The sequence below is a fragment of the Chenopodium album genome, chromosome 8 (genome assembly GCF_948465745.1).
Source record: "Chenopodium album chromosome 8, dcCheAlbu1.1, whole genome shotgun sequence".
In the NCBI taxonomy this organism is placed as follows: Eukaryota; Viridiplantae; Streptophyta; class Magnoliopsida; order Caryophyllales; family Amaranthaceae; genus Chenopodium; species Chenopodium album.
This window is the reverse complement of record NC_137841.1, coordinates 411,515-429,234: the sequence shown is the minus strand read 5'-3', so window position 1 is coordinate 429,234 and position 17,720 is coordinate 411,515. Positions and strand designations below refer to the sequence as shown.

At 37.3% G+C, this 17,720-nt stretch overlaps 2 protein-coding genes across 2 annotated transcripts; one reads left to right on the top strand and one right to left on the bottom strand.

Moving 5' to 3' along the window:
- Window positions 1-238: 238 nt before the first annotated feature.
- Window positions 239-12,721, bottom strand: LOC145641492 (vacuolar fusion protein MON1 homolog). Its single transcript, XM_081692307.1, has 14 exons — window positions 11,951-12,721; window positions 11,558-11,637; window positions 11,354-11,425; window positions 11,220-11,259; window positions 6,479-6,580; window positions 6,266-6,387; window positions 5,208-5,340; window positions 5,041-5,132; window positions 2,791-2,872; window positions 2,412-2,476; window positions 1,704-1,991; window positions 1,526-1,617; window positions 1,348-1,412; window positions 239-677 (listed from the first exon to the last, which is right to left on the bottom strand). Exons 1-14 carry the CDS (start codon window positions 12,503-12,505, stop codon window positions 582-584), a joined length of 1,884 nt encoding a protein of 627 aa, XP_081548433.1. The 5' UTR covers window positions 12,506-12,721; the 3' UTR covers window positions 239-581.
- A 3,488-nt stretch (window positions 12,722-16,209) lies between these two features.
- LOC145555557 (uncharacterized) lies at window positions 16,210-17,388 on the top strand. The gene is made up of 2 exons (XM_081617293.1): window positions 16,210-17,078; window positions 17,179-17,388. Exons 1-2 carry the CDS (start codon window positions 16,227-16,229, stop codon window positions 17,362-17,364), a joined length of 1,038 nt encoding a protein of 345 aa, XP_081473419.1. The 5' UTR covers window positions 16,210-16,226; the 3' UTR covers window positions 17,365-17,388.
- Window positions 17,389-17,720: the final 332 nt, after the last annotated feature.

The window sequence follows — 17,720 nt, the reverse complement described above, 5'->3', positions numbered from 1 at the left end:
TGGGTCAAACCAGACCCGACCAGGTCTACCCACGCTTGCGAGTTACAATAGGGAGTGTAGTTCGTCAAGTTAACCTTTGGCTTACGCTTACCCTATCGACTATACACTAACCCTATCGACTAAAAAAAAAGGGGTAAAACAAATGCATATCAAGTCTCATTGGGGCAGGCACCTGCAGAAGAAAAAAATAGTACAGAACCAAAAATCATATGCAATTTGGAAATAGCTATAAATCATATGCCAATAAGTAGCTGGCTGCAGCTCAATATACAAAACAAAAACCGCAATATGTAAGAAGAGCTACCTCATTACATTATTGATATCATATCTAGAAAGCTACAAATTGAAATTACAAGTATACATCATTTGCTAACTAATAAACTACGCTGGCTTCGCACTATAAGCTCAAAAAAGGAATACTACATCCAATAGATACAACAGCTGAGAAAAAATTAACAAGAAATCAAAGAAACAATATCCTATGGGATTTATAAACTAAAGATTTCTGCCACAAGATGGGGAGAATGTGGAAGGAGGATAGGTTACCCAAAGATATAAAAAAAAATGCCAAGGGAAAAATTTCACCAAGAGAAAGGGCTAGCACCCAGCAAGAAGATCTCATTCTCTACATCTTTTACCCACTGACAAACACGGTTGCAGGTCTTGATTGCCAAAGCCTGCAGATTCACATCATAGTATTTATTATTTTATTTTTATTTTTATTTTTTAAAAAAGGCTTAATGAAATTAGCACCAAAAAGAATGATGATACTATATAATTCATTTTCCTCGAATATATATATATATATATATATATATATATATATATATATATATATATATATATATATATGTATATATATATATATATATATATAATTCATGAAATTTATCTATAAACAGCAAAGCTGCAAAGGTATGAAGAAATATTAATAGAAGTATAAGGCTCAAGTAATCAAATTTGGTTCATGTAGCCAAACCCCACTTATGGGATTAGAATAAGGCACAAGTAATGAATGAATGTGAAACAGGAGTTCATCATTGTGTAACCCTTACTGCCATCAACTAGAAACAATATATGGTGATGAAAATACAGATCTTTAGCTCCCAACATGATACTAAATGCAGAAATTGCAGTACATAATATGCAAACTTTGTAAAACATGTTGGCAGAACAAAAACTGTTTCTATTGCTGGTTACACCAATCACCAACAATATTAAATGATAGCTACTTGTTGAGTTGGTTGGCAGAAGAAGATTTTGGTCATTGCCAGCTAAATTAATAGCTAAATTAATAGCTAAATTACTCAACATATGTTACAACACAGTTATAGCCATAGAACATACCTTGTCAGCAAGGGGGTCAAATGCAGCATATAGCTCAAAATCTTGAGTCACCCAGCAAAGTAGGACTGCATTAAATTAACATTCGTAAATATATTAATCAAAAAAGAAACACCGTTGAGTAATTCTTGACCTTCATGTATACTATGACAATACTGCAAAGAATGCAAACAATATTTACCATAATTTTCATCTCGCCGAAACTGGGTCTTGTGGGGACCAAATCCTTTATCATGCATGGAAGCATAGATCTTCTGGTACGCTCTAAATAATCTGTCACAATAGTAAATTGGAGTTAACAATTACTGCTTTTCAGGTTCAGTGGAGAAAACAACTCTGCATCTGGTTACAGTTTTTACCTTTTCTGCTGCTGTGGTGTATTGATTGGGGATGAGAACTCTGAAGATACATATTGATCCAAGTATATGCTGCGGTATATAAAATGCCAGAGTCCACAAGGACCACCAATACCAGTGTATGTATCCCTGAATCTCTCTGGAGAATGTTGGCCTAAATGGGAAGATGCAGAACCAGATCGAGAAGTTGGATCCACAGGTAAATCCTCAATATGCATCCCGCCATCTAGCATAGATCTTTGGACCTCACTTAGCACATTTGATTTCAGAAAAACAGCCTCGATACTTGCCCTGTAGTAATCAAATTCTCCCATGAAAAAAGGAAACAAAAATTACAAAGGAAAACAATGTGCATGCTTTTAGAAATACTCAAGGATGGTTTGGAACTAAACATAAAAGTACTTCAAAGTTCAAACAAAAATTTTACTTGAGCAGTAGTCCTTTTTCCTTGTCAAATTATTTAGTAAAGTTAAATCAAAGTAAACAAAAGTAAAGAAAAGAAGTCAATTGAGCAGTAGTCCTTTTTCCTTGTCAAATTATTTATTAAAGTGAAATCAAAGTAAAGAAATGAAGTCAATTTAGCAAGACAGCAATCCAGAAGAAGAAAGCCATCTGTTCAAGCTGGTTTCCATAATTGTGAGTTCTTTATATACGCAGCTGGCTGAAACCCAAAGTGTATAGCTTTAATTCAAAGACAAACATTAGTAGTACCTGCACTCCTTGAGATGGTAAAAAGCATCAGAGCGAGTAGTGAGCAACATCAAGTATGTATCAGCCTGCAACGACCCAATGCATCAGAATTGTCTAAACATAATGCACAATCAACATGTCATGATGCTAAAAGTTTTGATAAACTCATATTTGATAGCTGTAAGTTGTATTGCATCTATAAGAATTCATAAAATCAACAAAAAGGGAGTAAACAGTTTTTTATGTCATAGATAAAGTTATTCTGAAAGTAGAAACTAGACCTATACATAATAATCAAATGCATACAGAAAACAAAGCAGTGAAAATCTGGAATAATCAAAAGCACAAAGAAAACCAAACAGTGAATCTTGACTTCTAAAGCAGGAGCAATGTCACTTACATCCAAATATTGAACATATGCATATAAAAACGCCATGGAATTATATTTTGGCAAGCATATTGGTGAGAAAGACTCAGATGTCCTGCATGTACACAACATGAAAATAACAAGTTATTTTAGTGCAGCGGAAGCAGCGTTATACGTAAGCAGAATAAAATCATGGAGACAATGTTACATATGCAATTCACTGACAAAAATTAAAAAAAAAAATATACTAACGGAATAAAATGGAAGATAATAATAATATCAGGGAGGGGGCTGCTATCGGCAAGGGAGAGCACACATAAGTCCTTGCAAATAATTGAGCAGAAAAAATCATAGTATATTGTGTATATCTATGGCGGAATCCCTACCGTCCAGGGTCATTTGTAGGCAGTTAATAACATTTAGATCAGATATGACTAAATAGAACGTTTTTTATACTGTGATTACTTCTAATTCACAAAATGTAGCCAATCAACGCCTATCCCCAAGGGGTTGTTTTGTGAAACACATATAGAGATATCTTAGCAAGACGCGGTGACGTAAAGTGCAATAGTAGGTTGACAAAGGATGCATACACAAAACAGATCATTATACTTCCCTCTGTTTACCTAATATTGCTACAGGAGGCAAAACAAAGATGAGGAGAGAAATAGAGAAAAAGATGTGCAAATATGGTAATGTTGCAATATTTGTGAAACTTCCTAAACAGTAATTGTTGCAATATTACGGGAGCTGAGGAATTACAGTTTACTAATCCAATCCGAATTTCACCGTTTGGTACCCTAGAATTTGAAAAAATTTCACCATTCAAGCGATTAGTTTGTTGGGCAGGGAGGAGAAGAAAGGCCATTGAAGGTGATGATATCAGTGTAACAAAAAAAATAGAGAATCATCTCATGGCCTGGACTGAAACTCTACACTATGGAAGCCATCCAGTCTGCCAGCACTGTAATACTATCAAGCCAGAATATCAGCAACATACTAACCATCGAATTTTATATCTCATCCTCCAACAAAAGGACCAAATTAGCTCTTTGACATCAGGAGAAAGCAGCGACTTTCAATCTAGCAAGTAGTGAATGCCGAAATATTTCCTAGACAAGAACATCTTCAATCAAGTATCCACTTTGGTGACTCCGATTTTTTCTACTGTGTAAACTTCCAATACACATTGGACCTATATACCAGACCAGATCACCTAATTAACTAGTCCCTGAGACTTGATCTCTAAATGAGTCATAACTCACAAGAGTTCTTCTTACACAATGTCAGTCTATGCTTCCCATATAACATGCAAGTAAAGATACAAATGTAAATGAGGTGAGATTAGTTAGTAAGAGCTGCCCACCCTCCCAAGTCCCATCCACAATTTTCAAATATTAGATGTCATCCTCATCACTGTGTGTTCGGTGAGAGAGCTCTGGCCAATCTCCCTCGTTTCCAGCTGGGACAAAATCTCAAGTTAAGACACAATATTGGGTAGACCATGGACTAACAGGGAAACCTTCATAACCAAAAGGCACAAAGGAATAACGGAAACGGATCAAAAGACGAGGATAGATCAGCCAAGACCAGTCATTTATAAAGTCAAGAGGAAGGTAGGAGCTTAACAAGTCAAATAGAGCTGGATCATGCTCAAATAAGTCGTATTAAAAATTTGTCTTTAAATCTCTATTTATCAAGTAGTGAATTTGTCAGTCCATGATTCAACAAAATAAAGAAGACATATAACTCTTGTCCTTCCAAAGCAGTGATGGTCTCAAATCTCAACTGCTTGGAAGTGAGATTGCATATATCCGACGCCACCTTCAACAAGATCAATACAGTGAAATGGGGGTTATTAATACTATTTTTCTGATGGGTTAAGGTTCTTCACTAGAATATACCATGAAAATATTACAGCATTAAAACTGAAATATAAATATATAAAACCAGGTATCCTTAACCGTGATTTACGCTTAAAGTTTCCAATTACATGTGTCACAGCTTTAAAATGGATTGTGGGTGTGGGTGGGTGTGGGTGGGGTGGGGAGGAATACTGACGAGCTACTTGGTACTATATTTTTTACAAACAAACATGGTTTCAAACTCCCTGGAAAACAATCTGTCAAACCTCAAGTAACATATATATACCCCTATTAGCCCTATACCACAGCATGACAAGGGAATTCAAACATGTTAAAGCCTCAGTCTAGCAATAACTGCTAAAAAAATCCACACTAAAGTCAACAGATTACAAATGTGGAAAAATTCAAGCAAGCTTGCCTGAATGACTCCGATGACATAACAAAGTTTGACAACAGTAGCATATCATCTGGATGAAGAGAAGCTTTTTGCGCCCCTACAAGACTAACAACCTGCAGCTTCACAGAGTAAGATATATGGAGTAAATTCAATAACAAAAAGGGAAGTAATCAAAGATGTGACAAAACCTTGTGTTTACACATCAATATTGCAAATAAGACCCCTGAATCAGCAACATCTTGCAATATGGCACCTGCAGCTTGCCTCGTTGGATAAGCAAGAGGTAGACATGTATAGGCATGAAGAAAAGTAGCTGGGTTCCTGATAATAGTAAAGAAAGGTTTATATTTATTCCAAGCCACAATGAAGATCATACTATCCACCAATTGAATTATATAACAATGTACAAAACGCAAATTGAGCAATGATAATTAGTAAGCTGAATAAACATACTTGACAGAATAATGAAAAACAATCTACTTTCAGAATAACAGGTAAACTATTAGATAGGTCTATGAAATTTACATTAAGAAAATAAGAAGATATAAAGGATATGTCAACCAAATATAAAATAAAATAAAACTAACGTGACCTCATACCACCATGAACTTTCTCCGTTTTTTTCTTTATTTCTTTTTTAGATAAGTCACTTTCATTTTCACAATTGCTAATGCAAACTTCAACCTTTGCTATCAATGAGTAAACTTTTTTTAATTAAAAAAAAATTAATAAATAAATAAATAAATAAACCATTGAGATGAATCTAACAAAATCCCATATGGCTAAGTTTTTCAGACGAATCTAACAACATTTTGAAACGAATCTAACAAAATCCCATTGAGACGAATCTAACAAAATCCCATATGGCTAAGTTTTTCATCACGTCAGTGTTTCATATTAATATTCAAAGGTTTTCATCTATTACATAAAAAGGGGGAAGTATATCTTATCTACAAAATCATGAGAAAGATAATTGCTGCTTGTCGTGCAACACTGTCTCCGTTTATAACAAAGCCTCAAAAAAGAGAGATTAAAAGATTTAAGCAAAAAACTATTGTTGTCATGCACTATGCATACTGATGCTTCAAGTACATAAACATTAGCCAAACTGTCATCAGTCTCTCCTAAAAGTTGCCAAAGGCTAGCCAGCCACCAATGAGAATCAGCACAAAATGCACATAAAGTGAGGAAGTGAATTATTAAGATCTGTAAAAGTAATAGAATAACAGGGACGAGTAAGACAGACCAACTGAAGGAATGGATGAGAGATGAAAAAACAGCATCTGTTCCACCAAGCAATGGTGTCATATCAAACTTTGAATTCTTCTCAAAGCATCTATTCACAGACTTTGTCAAAATAAGGATCATCTGCATACAGAATATCACAGTGCACAAGTCAAAATTAAAGTTCCATTCATCAACCAATAATACACAGAGAACCCAAGAAAAAGGAAGCTACCTGACCATAAAGCAGCTCCAACTGTCCTCTTAAAGACTCATACGGTTCCTCAGTACAGCTAATACAGACCAAGTATATAGGTCCCTTCACAAGAAATACCACCTGAAATCAAAGTAGAGGTTAACAGGGTATGAACTGATGCGAAAGTAAATGCATGACTGAACGATGGTGTAAAAATAAAAACATGCTATAAACCAGCAGATTCTTTCAAATTCTCCACGTACGAGAGCATGTGTTTTTAAACCCATTAAACAACCACATCAAGCAGCAATACAATCTACATCATGGATGAGTATCAAGCACCTGGTCAACTTCTTGAAATCTAGAAATTATATAAATCGAAATCATATCAATCTATGCCTTCATTAGTACTATCACAATATCTGGAAAAACAACGTCCTCAAATGACCAAAAAGAATGGTAGCGGGAATAGTAATATGACCTTATGGACTTAATATCTATCTGATATGAAATCTAATTCATATATGTCAGCTCATAAATTAACAACAAAGCCTTAGTCCAAACATGATCCGGAGTTGGCTAGCATGAACCGTCATAAGGAATGTTTGTGGGAAGAAAAAAAAAGGATAAGCTAGCGAAAGTATCATAAATATACGCTCATATTGAGTACGAATAATTTGCCTTCAACAACCCTTATTCCTTAATAAAAGTCAACTTTGCCCAAAGTTTATGACCTGTAACCATTATTATATCAAGAAAAGTATATAGATCCACAATAAGAAAATATAAAGAATACAGTTGTACTTAATATATATATATATATATATATATATATATATATATTCTCCATTTCAAAAATACCTTCAATCTTCCCGTTCCAGTCTGTTCAAAAAAGTCTGCCCTATTGTTTCTTTGTTCCTTTTTCAATTCATTATTTGGTAAATGTTTTTTCCTTATTAAGCTCCCATGCCTCACTTGTCAGACGCAAATCCCCCTTCTCTCACAATCACATTCTATCTCCTATTTGAAAAGCAAAAGAGTACCCACTTCACACTCTTCCCCCCTCCTTTCCTTGGCTTCTGTTGTTACAAAACTAGTTAAGGTGTTGATGAAATGGAGTATATATACAGGGAAAACAGGAAAGGAAAGTTCTAATAAAAAATATATAAATAAGAAATTTGTATCAAAAAACAACAAAAGAAAAACAAGAAAGGATGTAGTAAGTAGGATTCCAATGCCAAAAACATCTCCATAATTTATATTAGTACGTATGATCCCACTCCCTACAACCTTGCCACCGAATTACATGGTTTATGTTAACGCAAGTGGATCTCACTACCTAAGGATAATTCGCATAGCAATTTTAACTCCAATTAAACATAAAGTTTTGGTGCCTTAAAGATGACAGGATACGAGTAATTACTTAACATAACAAATTGGTGCCAATCCTAGCAACACATATTTTCCATGTTTGTAGTTTATTATTTAATCACCATTTCATGGACACATTGTGACTTCTAGTACCATGGTCAAGACGCAACTCTAAATGTATGGTAACTCAGAAGTCAGAAACAAGCTAAGCCCTGACCATAGCATGGACTCTGGAGGGTTCACTGTACACAGTCCAAGGCTGAGGGAGGCCCAAACTACACACACACACACACACACAAAAAAAAAAAAAAAAAAAAAAAAAAAGGCTCCATGCAGGCATGCACTACTGACTAGGGGTGAGCAAAAATTCAGGATACCCTGATATGGAACCGGAACCTGTTCGGAACCGCAGGTTCCAAACCCAGAACCTGTTGATCCGGTTCCGGGTAATAAAATTAGGAACCTGTTGCAACAGGTTCCAGTTCCGGGTAATAAAATTTTAAATCTAGAACCTGTAGGGTACCCTGTTAGTACAGGTTCCCTATAGGGTACAAGAAACCGGAACCTATATGGTATTAAAAATTCTAGACAATTAGTGTTGGTTTGTTATATTTGAAGTACTATACTAAAGTTGTAAGCTTTTATTGTGATCATCTATTTTAAAAAAAATTAAACTTACTTTGATAGACAGGGTACCCTGTTTAGGAACCGGAACCTGAACCTGCAGTATCCGGTTCCGGTTCCGGTTCTCAATTCTTAGGAACCTGTTGCAACAGGTTCAGGTTCCGGTTCCTATTTTTAGGAACCTGTTGCAACAGGTTCAGGTTCCGGTTCCGGTTCCGAGTCCTGATATTTTTACAGGGTACCCTGCTACGCTCACCCCTACTACTGACCATAATACCAGAGTTCTACAAGAAATAATATTGAAATACACGTGATCTTTAATCTAACGATCCCAGATATCAGGAGTCTCTTCCCCTTATCCCTCCTACCTCCTCCCATTCCTCTTCATGTTGCTTCTAACTTCCACAACTCAATTTACCCAACAGTAACCTCCATCTTTGATTTAAAATCCTTGATCCATCCAATAAATTTTGTGAAAATATAATATTTTCACCCTCTACTTCTACTCCCCTCCAATTTTCATTAGTTTTGCCACTGGATCTTTTACCCGTTTATATTCATGGTCAGAAGCAGTGTTCAATTCTTCGTATACTTTCTTTTATGTGCCAAAATACTAAAGAGTAGTCAATATAAACTATTTAAAGAAAAATAGTTTGGAGTTTACACTGCAACAGATTTGTTTAAGTAAGAAACACAGAAGCAAAAGGCTACAAGTTCTACAATTTGTGAGCAGAAAGATTCGTAATATAACTCATTTTTTTTAAAATGAAAATACTATAGCAATGAAGTAAAGAGTACAAACAGGGAGAACCAGAGGTCCAAAGAGGATGAAAGATGCAAGTACAATAAGAAAGAGAAGTCCTCCTACTTTCTGGTCCAGCCGTGGTACGACACCTGAACTCAGATACTCAATTTAACGTTCTGCATTAGCTAAGACCCACAAAATACTAAAACCTACAACACTCATGAACAAACATCATTCCTACTCAATGCCAAAATTCCTGTCCCCAAAGCACCCACAAAAAAGTAAAGATAGTAAGCAACAAGAATAGAAGCCTTAATCCCAAAGATGGGGCTGCTACATGAGCCAAGATTTTATCTCCAATACAAGCCTACCATGATCTTAAAAACACTAGCCACTGCCACAAAATCCTATGTCCCTTATGCCTATCTGCAGATGATCAAATAAATTTCTTTTAACCCACCTTATGCTGACACCATTTAACAGTTTCTGTCATAAAAGGAGACTGTTTACAAGAGAAATTTAAATGCCTACTAACTGCCTCTCCACTAGAAGATGCACAAGTGAGAGAAACACTTTATTTAAACTCCAAACCAGTAGTCTAACTAGTATTGACTACTTAGTCTCTCCGATGTTGCTGCTCACACAAATGGCTTCACACAATTTGAAACCTTAGCCTTCCAAAAATACTAGAAACTTGAAATTGTTGTGAAAATGGTGCTATTTGTATCTCGTCATAGAAAGAATATGAACAGCAAAATGCCAAACTCAGCAAACTAGTCCTTATTGTCCTAGGAATCTGTCAAAGATATAAACTGAACCAGCTAAGTGCAGCCTCAAATCTTGCTAGTTCACTGAAGTACTGAACTTCCACTCAAGAGGCTAGCCCCCAATATTGCCCATGAAAGTATATCGGTTCACACAGTCTTCCTAAATGCAATGAGATCCTTCTTACCTACCTCAGCTGTACCTAACTAATGGCATATAGTTCTGTGAGATAGCTTTCATGAGCCTATGCCGGATTACGATTTATGCGTACCCATTGACACATCCCATCCATTCCCCAAACAAAATACCGGCTTTAAGTGGCTCCTGGAAGAGATCGCTTTGTAAGTTGGATCTGCAACCTAAAAACTGCAGTTTCAACTTACAAAGCGATCTCTTCCCTTTCCCCACATCAACTGGAAAAAAAAAATATCCCTTAACCTTCTCCACCCTCTTAGGTTGCATCCACTACAATTGAGAAGAAAGTAAAAGAAATACCAAAAGATAAATTGTACCATGTAATATACACCCTATCCCCAATATTTAGAGAGATAAGCCTTTTATGCCAATTTAGCATACAAGAGGTGATCATTAGCCTAAGCATAGAGAAAAGAGGGTTTTATTATCAATACAGATGAACAACAAAATTCATATTCTAACAGTAATCTATGATACTAGGACTCTATATTGCAGCTGAAATATCCACGTCTGACACTCGATATTCCAAATAAATATAGATAATTGGACGCTTTGATTTTGGCATAAAACGAAAAACTTAATGCTTTTCACTTATGCATACATGAATAACAATTAAAAGCATCCTTATTCACATGTCCCAATTCCCAAACATAGCTTTGGTACTGGAAAACATGTCCGGGCATCTTCAAGTTTAAAAGTTTCCATGTCATATTTACCCATGCACAAGCGCAACACTAATATCTGAGTCCTTGCATAATAAACACTAGACATAGCTATAATAAGAACATGAAGACATTGACATGCCAAATTAACAGAAAGGTTTGCTCTATATATAATTATATTTTAAAACAAGTGCAATGTCATTAATAACTCACTTTGTTTCACCATGACAGTTTTTAGTTTTCAAAATATGCATAATAATAAGATCTAAAAAATAGTAAACCACAATATTCAATGAACTCTTGGTTAAACTAACCAAGTAACCATTTGGGAGTGAAAGGCAATTTAACAGTGAAATCACAATAATCAAAAATGAAAGAAAAGTGAGTGAGCAACAATATAACAAAATGAAACAATAACCTGATGCTTTCCTGCCCGAACTAACTTGACACGATCACCCCTGTGAAAATAGTTCGGGTAGCATATTGTTTAGTTAACAAGCTTGCATACTAAAAAAAACACTATAAAATTTGCAATTTACTCAAGTGACCTACCCATTTTCAACAAAGGAAATTATAGCTTGCAACGTTGCTGAAAATCCAGCAAGCTTATGTTCATCGCCATACCTATTACATGACAGCAAAGTCATTTAATATAAAAATACTGATACTCGCGTTGATTCCTACACATGATTGTCAACTCCATCAAAGTAGTAATTAGTAAATCACATTATAACAACTTGAAGGCAGATGATAGACCTGGAATATATAGGTTTCCCAGAATTACTAAGGATGAAGAAGTGCTTTTTCCTCTTCCTCCATGAAACAGAGGCATCATCCTGTATATTCATACCGCAATTGGTCATCAACGGTTTCACACTAGAAAACCCTATAACTCAATAGATTAATTAACAAAGCCAAAACTTTAACGATTGCAATCAATGAATTTCTTCCCATACTTGATACTATTCCCTATGTTAACCAATACCCACAATAATTGAACAGGGTTCAGAATAACTACTTATTAATCCAAATGCAAGGTCATCGAAAAATTCTTACTACGTATTTGAAATGATAAGATTGTACATTCATACAGTAAGTAAGTAAATAGATGATGATGAAGTGATTGAAAGGGCAATTAAAGAGGGAAACCTCGTTAACATGTCGCTTGCCTGGAACCCAAGCCGGTTGAGAATCAGCTATGCCATTGACTAAACCTCCATCTCTCTCTCCAATCTCTTCAATCCCAGATGCACTACTGGCATTACTGCTACCTCTTTCCCCAGCATACCCACTACTTCCAGGGCTTGTAGGAGCTTCCCCTTCCACTTCTCTCCACGCCACACCGGTACCGCCACTCGCACTCACTGAATTACTTTCTCTCTCCTCTTCCTCATCTTCCTCCACCGCCACTTCACTGCTAACCTCCTCTTCATCCTCCTCTAACTGTGCAACATCAATTTCCGGTATTGGACTTCGATGACTCTCTTCAATTTCATTTGAATCGATTTGGGGTTGCGATTGCGATGACGGTTGATCGTTGATTGGAGGAGCTAGGTCATCATCAACAAGAGGAGTCAATGTGAGTGAGCTGAGGTGATCATCAATGGCGGAATTGTTGGTGGGAGTATCAGGAAAGGGATTAGGGTTTTGGACATCGGCGGCGGAATCGTAGGCGGAGTCGGAAGAAGTGGAATCGGAGGCCATAGGAGAGAGAAACCACCTATGGCCCCAAACCAAAGGTTAAACGATCAATCGAATTGTCGAAATCAAAATTAGGGAATTAACACAATTCTGGATTATTAGTATGGAGTAGGAGTATGATTAATCTGAATTTTCAAAGGAGGGATTATTGTGAGTAGTTAGGCGATGAAAGTGAGGCACGTTTTCGAGTTTTGGGGAAGAAAGGGATCGTGAAATGGTTCTATTAAAATCTGCAGGAAAATTTGACTTTTGCTACCTCACAAACACATCAATTTCACTTTTGCTACCTCGGAAAAAATTTATTTTATTTTGCTACCTGACAGTTACACTTTTTTTAAGTTTTGCTACCTTTTAACGGTTCTGTTACTGTAGACGTTAAGTGGACCCCACTCACCTAACTAACCTCCCTTTTCTGTCTTCTCTCTCCACGAATGTCCCCCCTGCCTCCCATTTACTCTCTTTCTCACTCCATTGAATTCTTTCACCTTCTCAAATTGACTCCATTGAAGCTTTTCCTTTTTTTTTCACCCGACTCTTTCTCTCTCATCTGTCAGCAAGGTGACTTTTTTATTGAAATCTTATCTTCATTTTGGAGGTTGAGCAAGCTTGCGTGGAAGGATTTAACTGGAACAGCAAAGCAAGGGAGGAGTCTAGGTGGAGCGATTCGTCATCACCATTGTTGGAAGATTCTTCTGACTAGGCTCGACTATAAGGTACGCAACTCCTATCCTCAAAATGTGGTCCAAAAATGGTGGTAATTGTGCTTTTACTTTTGTAAATTGAGGTTTAATTGGGGGAATCTGCAGTAAACCCTAGAATTATGCGATTTTGATTAAATTAGGATAAATTATGCTGTTTGACCTAATTAATTGATTAATTTAATTGCTGCATGTCTGATTTGTAAAGTGGTTGTCTTACTTTATGCCCTGCTTGGTTAGTTTAAACATTGTTGTAATTAGTGGTTGATTAGTGTATTTGTTTATTGGTAATGTGCTGTAGATTTAACACATGGCAACTGAGGATGATTTTGTTGGTGATTTAGTTGATATTAAGCTTAGAATATTTGGGGGTTTTGTGTATAAAACAAGAAATGGTGTGGAGTACCTAGTCTATGAGGCTGGCTTCACTTACTGGAAAAGGGAAGTTCCTTTGAGGTGGGTAACAGTTGGCTATTTAAGGTACTTGTGTGCTCAAGGTATTGATGACATGGGATGGGAAGTGCCTAACATTTATGTGCTTTGGTTCAAAGAGAAGGGTAAGACATGGATGACTGGGAAAAGGAAGTTAGAAACTGTTGAGGACCTTCGAGGTTTAATAGAAGCTAAGCATAGGGATGGGTATTTGGAGGTATTTTGCACTGTTTCAGATGACCCTTCCCCTAGTCAGGACCCACAAAGCACTCTAGTTGAAGATAATAACCCAAACCCCAACATCATCAACTCTAGTTCTAACCCCAACTCAAACACAACTTCAAACCCCAACTCCAAGTCAAGTTCAGCCCACATTCTAACTGGATCTAAGCCATCCCAAAAAAAACCTAGGCAAAGACAGATTAGTTCACTTTCAAAGCCCATCTCCCCTCAAACTCAAGAAAATCCAAACACAAAGAGAAGGAGCCCTAGATTTACTCAGTTTCCTGAAATTCAAGAGACAGTGAAAGAGAGTTTGGTGAGGAGAAGCCCTAGGTTTTCTGCTTTGAGTGTTGTTGACAGGGGGGAGTGTAAGCTGACAGAAGCAGCTGGCAGTTCTGCTTTGACTGTTCAAGATCCAGGGGCAAGGAAGGGGACTGGGAAAGGTACAGGGAAGGCAAGTAAAGCAAGGAGGGTTTTGAATTTGGATGATGATGAGGCATCAGGGTCTGGTTCATCTAGCTCAGATGAGTCTGATCTAGACATAGACTGGGCTCCAGGAGAAGAAGAGGGTGACAGTGGTGATGATGAGGATGAGAGGCTAGGAGTTGGATGTCTATTAAGTGAAGTGAATAGGAGTTTAGGGATTGTGCCACATGGGGAAGAAGAGTCTAAGGAGTTAGCTTTAGAGAGAGAGGAAAGACTGAACCAGCTTGTTAAAGATTTAGGTTGTGAGGAGCCTGATTTAAAGGATGAGGGTTCTGATGAAGATGAGCTGAGAAGTTTGCATGGCTCAGATGAGGATGAAGACAACAGTCCATGGTTTCATGAGGATATAGATTTCCAGAAACCTATTGTGCTTGTGAACAAGCTGCAGTTCACTAACAACACAGTACTCAGGAAAGCATTGAGGGTACATGCCATAGAGAATAGGTATGAGTATTATTATTTGCATAATGGGGGTGATAGGATAACAACTTATTGCAAGAAGAGGTGTAATTGTTTGTGGACTTCCAAGAGAAGTAAACTGCCAGGTGAATGCAACTGTGGTCCAAGGGTGAAAAAGTGCCCATTTAAGGTACTTGCTAGGAGACTGCATAACAGCACTGACTGGCAAATCAAAGAGCTTAATTTGAACCATAAGTGTATGAGGAGTAAGATGAACTCCAAGGTCAATGCTGAGTTCATTGCAGAGAGGTATGTTGAGGAATGGAGGCACAATCCAGACTGGAAAATCAAGAGTCTGCAGGCTAGGGTGCTTAGTGACTTAGGTATTTCTGTTAGTTATTCCAAGGGGTGGCTTGCTAGGGCCAGAGCTAAACTCAAGATTTATGGATCATCTGTAGAGCAGTATGCAAGAGTGTATGACTATCGGAAGGCTGTAATCAAGTACAGCCCTGGGTCTGGGGTGTGTGTTGTTGTGGATGGTGATGCAAACAGCCCTGAGAGACCTTTGTTCATGAGGATGTACATATGTCTGCAACCACTAAGGAGTGGGTTTATCAAAGGGTGCAGACCTCTGCTAGGAGTTGATGGCTGTCATTTGAAGGGCTCCTACCCAGGACAAATCCTAGTGGCAGTGGGCAAAGATGGAAACAACAACATTTACCCTGTAGCTTGGGCTACAGTTGAAGTTGAGAACAAAGAGACTTGGTGTTGGTTCCTAAATTGCTTGAAAAAAGATATTGGTGATGTGGCTGATGGTGCTGGTTGGACATATATGTCTGACAGACAAAAGGTGAGAAATTTATAGATTACTTATGCTTCATTTACTAAATAGTTGAGTGTGACAAGCTTTTAATGTTGTGTGTATGTTGTTGTTTTCAGGGCCTACTAGAAGCATTTGAGTTGGCAGTACCTCTAGCTGACAAGAGGTACTGTGTGAGGCATATTTGGGCCAACTTCAAGCTGCAATTCACAGGCTCAACCTTCAAAGAGCTCTTCTGGAATGCTGCTAGGGCAACCACTGCTGTGAGTGTCTTCAGTTTTTGAGTTTTTTTTTTTTTTTTTTTTTTTTTCCATTTTGTTTTTTCTGTTGCTTATATGTGTGTTATGATGGTGTTGAATTGTTTGAGGTTGGGAACTGATTTGTATGGCTTAAATATGTGTGTGTCATGGCCTGCAATTTTCTGTATTTTCCTGTATATAATCAGGTCTCAGTTGTGTTGAACTATGGGCTTTGATGTGGTTGTACTTACACCATAGTTCAAATGTAATATTGGCTTTGTTGTGTCTGTATGCAGTTCTGAGTTCCCTCAGAATCATTTGCTTGATGTGTTTTCATGTGTTTGTTGTAGTTATATGCATAGATGATTCTAATGTGATTAGTACTTAGTTAAGCTTGTTTGTTTTGCTAGATTGATTTTGAAATAGCAATGGAGTCCATAAGGTTTCTTTCTGAAGATGCTTATGTGTACCTAGATAATATACCTCCTAGGCATTGGTCTAGGCATGCTTTCCCATCTCAATGCAAATCAAACATGCTTCTGAACAATATTTGTGAGACATTCAATGCTGTAATAAGAGATGCTAGGGACAAGCCAATACTCACTCAGATGGAGTGGTTGAGGAGGTATGTCATGAAGAGACACAATGACAAATGGGAGGCTGTACAAAAATTGGATGGGAAATTGATGCCCTATGTGTCAAAAAATTTTCACAAGATTGAGAGAGTTGCAAGGCACTGTATAGTGCAAGTGTCAAGGGGAGATTCATATGAGGTTGAGCTGAATGGAGACTCAGTGCTTGTGGACTTAGCAATGAGGAGTTGCACATGTTACCATTGGCAACTCACTGGGATCCCATGTGTACATGGGTTTGCTTGCTTAATGGACAAGAGAGTGGACCCTGAAGACTTTGTGGATATGTATTACCATAGGCAGACTTACATGTATGCCTATGAGGAGCCTGTGAAGCCAATGCCAGGACCTAAACATTGGGAAAAGCAAGGATTCAGAGAGCCACTGCCTCCAGCAATCAGAGTAATGCCTGGAAGGCCAAAGTCCAAGAAGAGAAAGAAGGAGAGAGGTGAGGGAGAAGCTGACAGACCTGCAAAATCTCAGAAAAACCAAAAAAAGTGCAGCAACTGTGGACAGGTTGGTCATTATGCCAAGACTTGTGCCAGCAAGACAAAGTGCACTCCTAAGGGTCCAGCTACCAAGCCTGTTCTGAATGATCCTTGGAACATTGAGCAAAGGAGGAAAAAGGAGCTAAGGGCTGCTAGTAAGGTCAGACATTCACAGAAGTATACACTAAATTTTCTATGGTGTTGACTTGTTTGTATTTATCACTACTGTCTTTTAATTTTGATTTGTGTATATGTGACAGACTGGTGGAACTCCTGGACCTAACAGCATTGCAACCAAGAATCCCAAGAAGCCTGCCACTATTACAAAGCATACAACCTCTCAAGACAATGCAGCCTGCACCCAAGCATCACAAGCATCAACAACAGCAGCATTACCTAAGCAGCAGACTAGCCATAAAGGAAAGGGGAAGCAGAAGAAGAACTAGGCTACTTAATTGGTGTTTTTTTTTTTTTTTTAAAGTTCAAGTTGTAATGACAGAACAATTAATCTCCACTTTTAATCATGATAATTAGCTCTGTCATGAGCAGGACAAGTTAGTTTGAACATTACTTTTGTGCCAAGTGCAGACTTGGTCTTTTGTATCTAAATTTGTGGTTATTTGGATATGACCAGAACTAATATTTTGCATGTTAACTGTGCTTCTATGGATATAATCAAAAGCAGACTTTATATATTTTTTTTTTGTGTTAATAACAGCTTCTCAGCTTTTCATTCCTTAGATATTAAGAGTTTACATCCTAGGCTTAATACATGATTGAGGGATTTTTTTTTTTTTTTTAA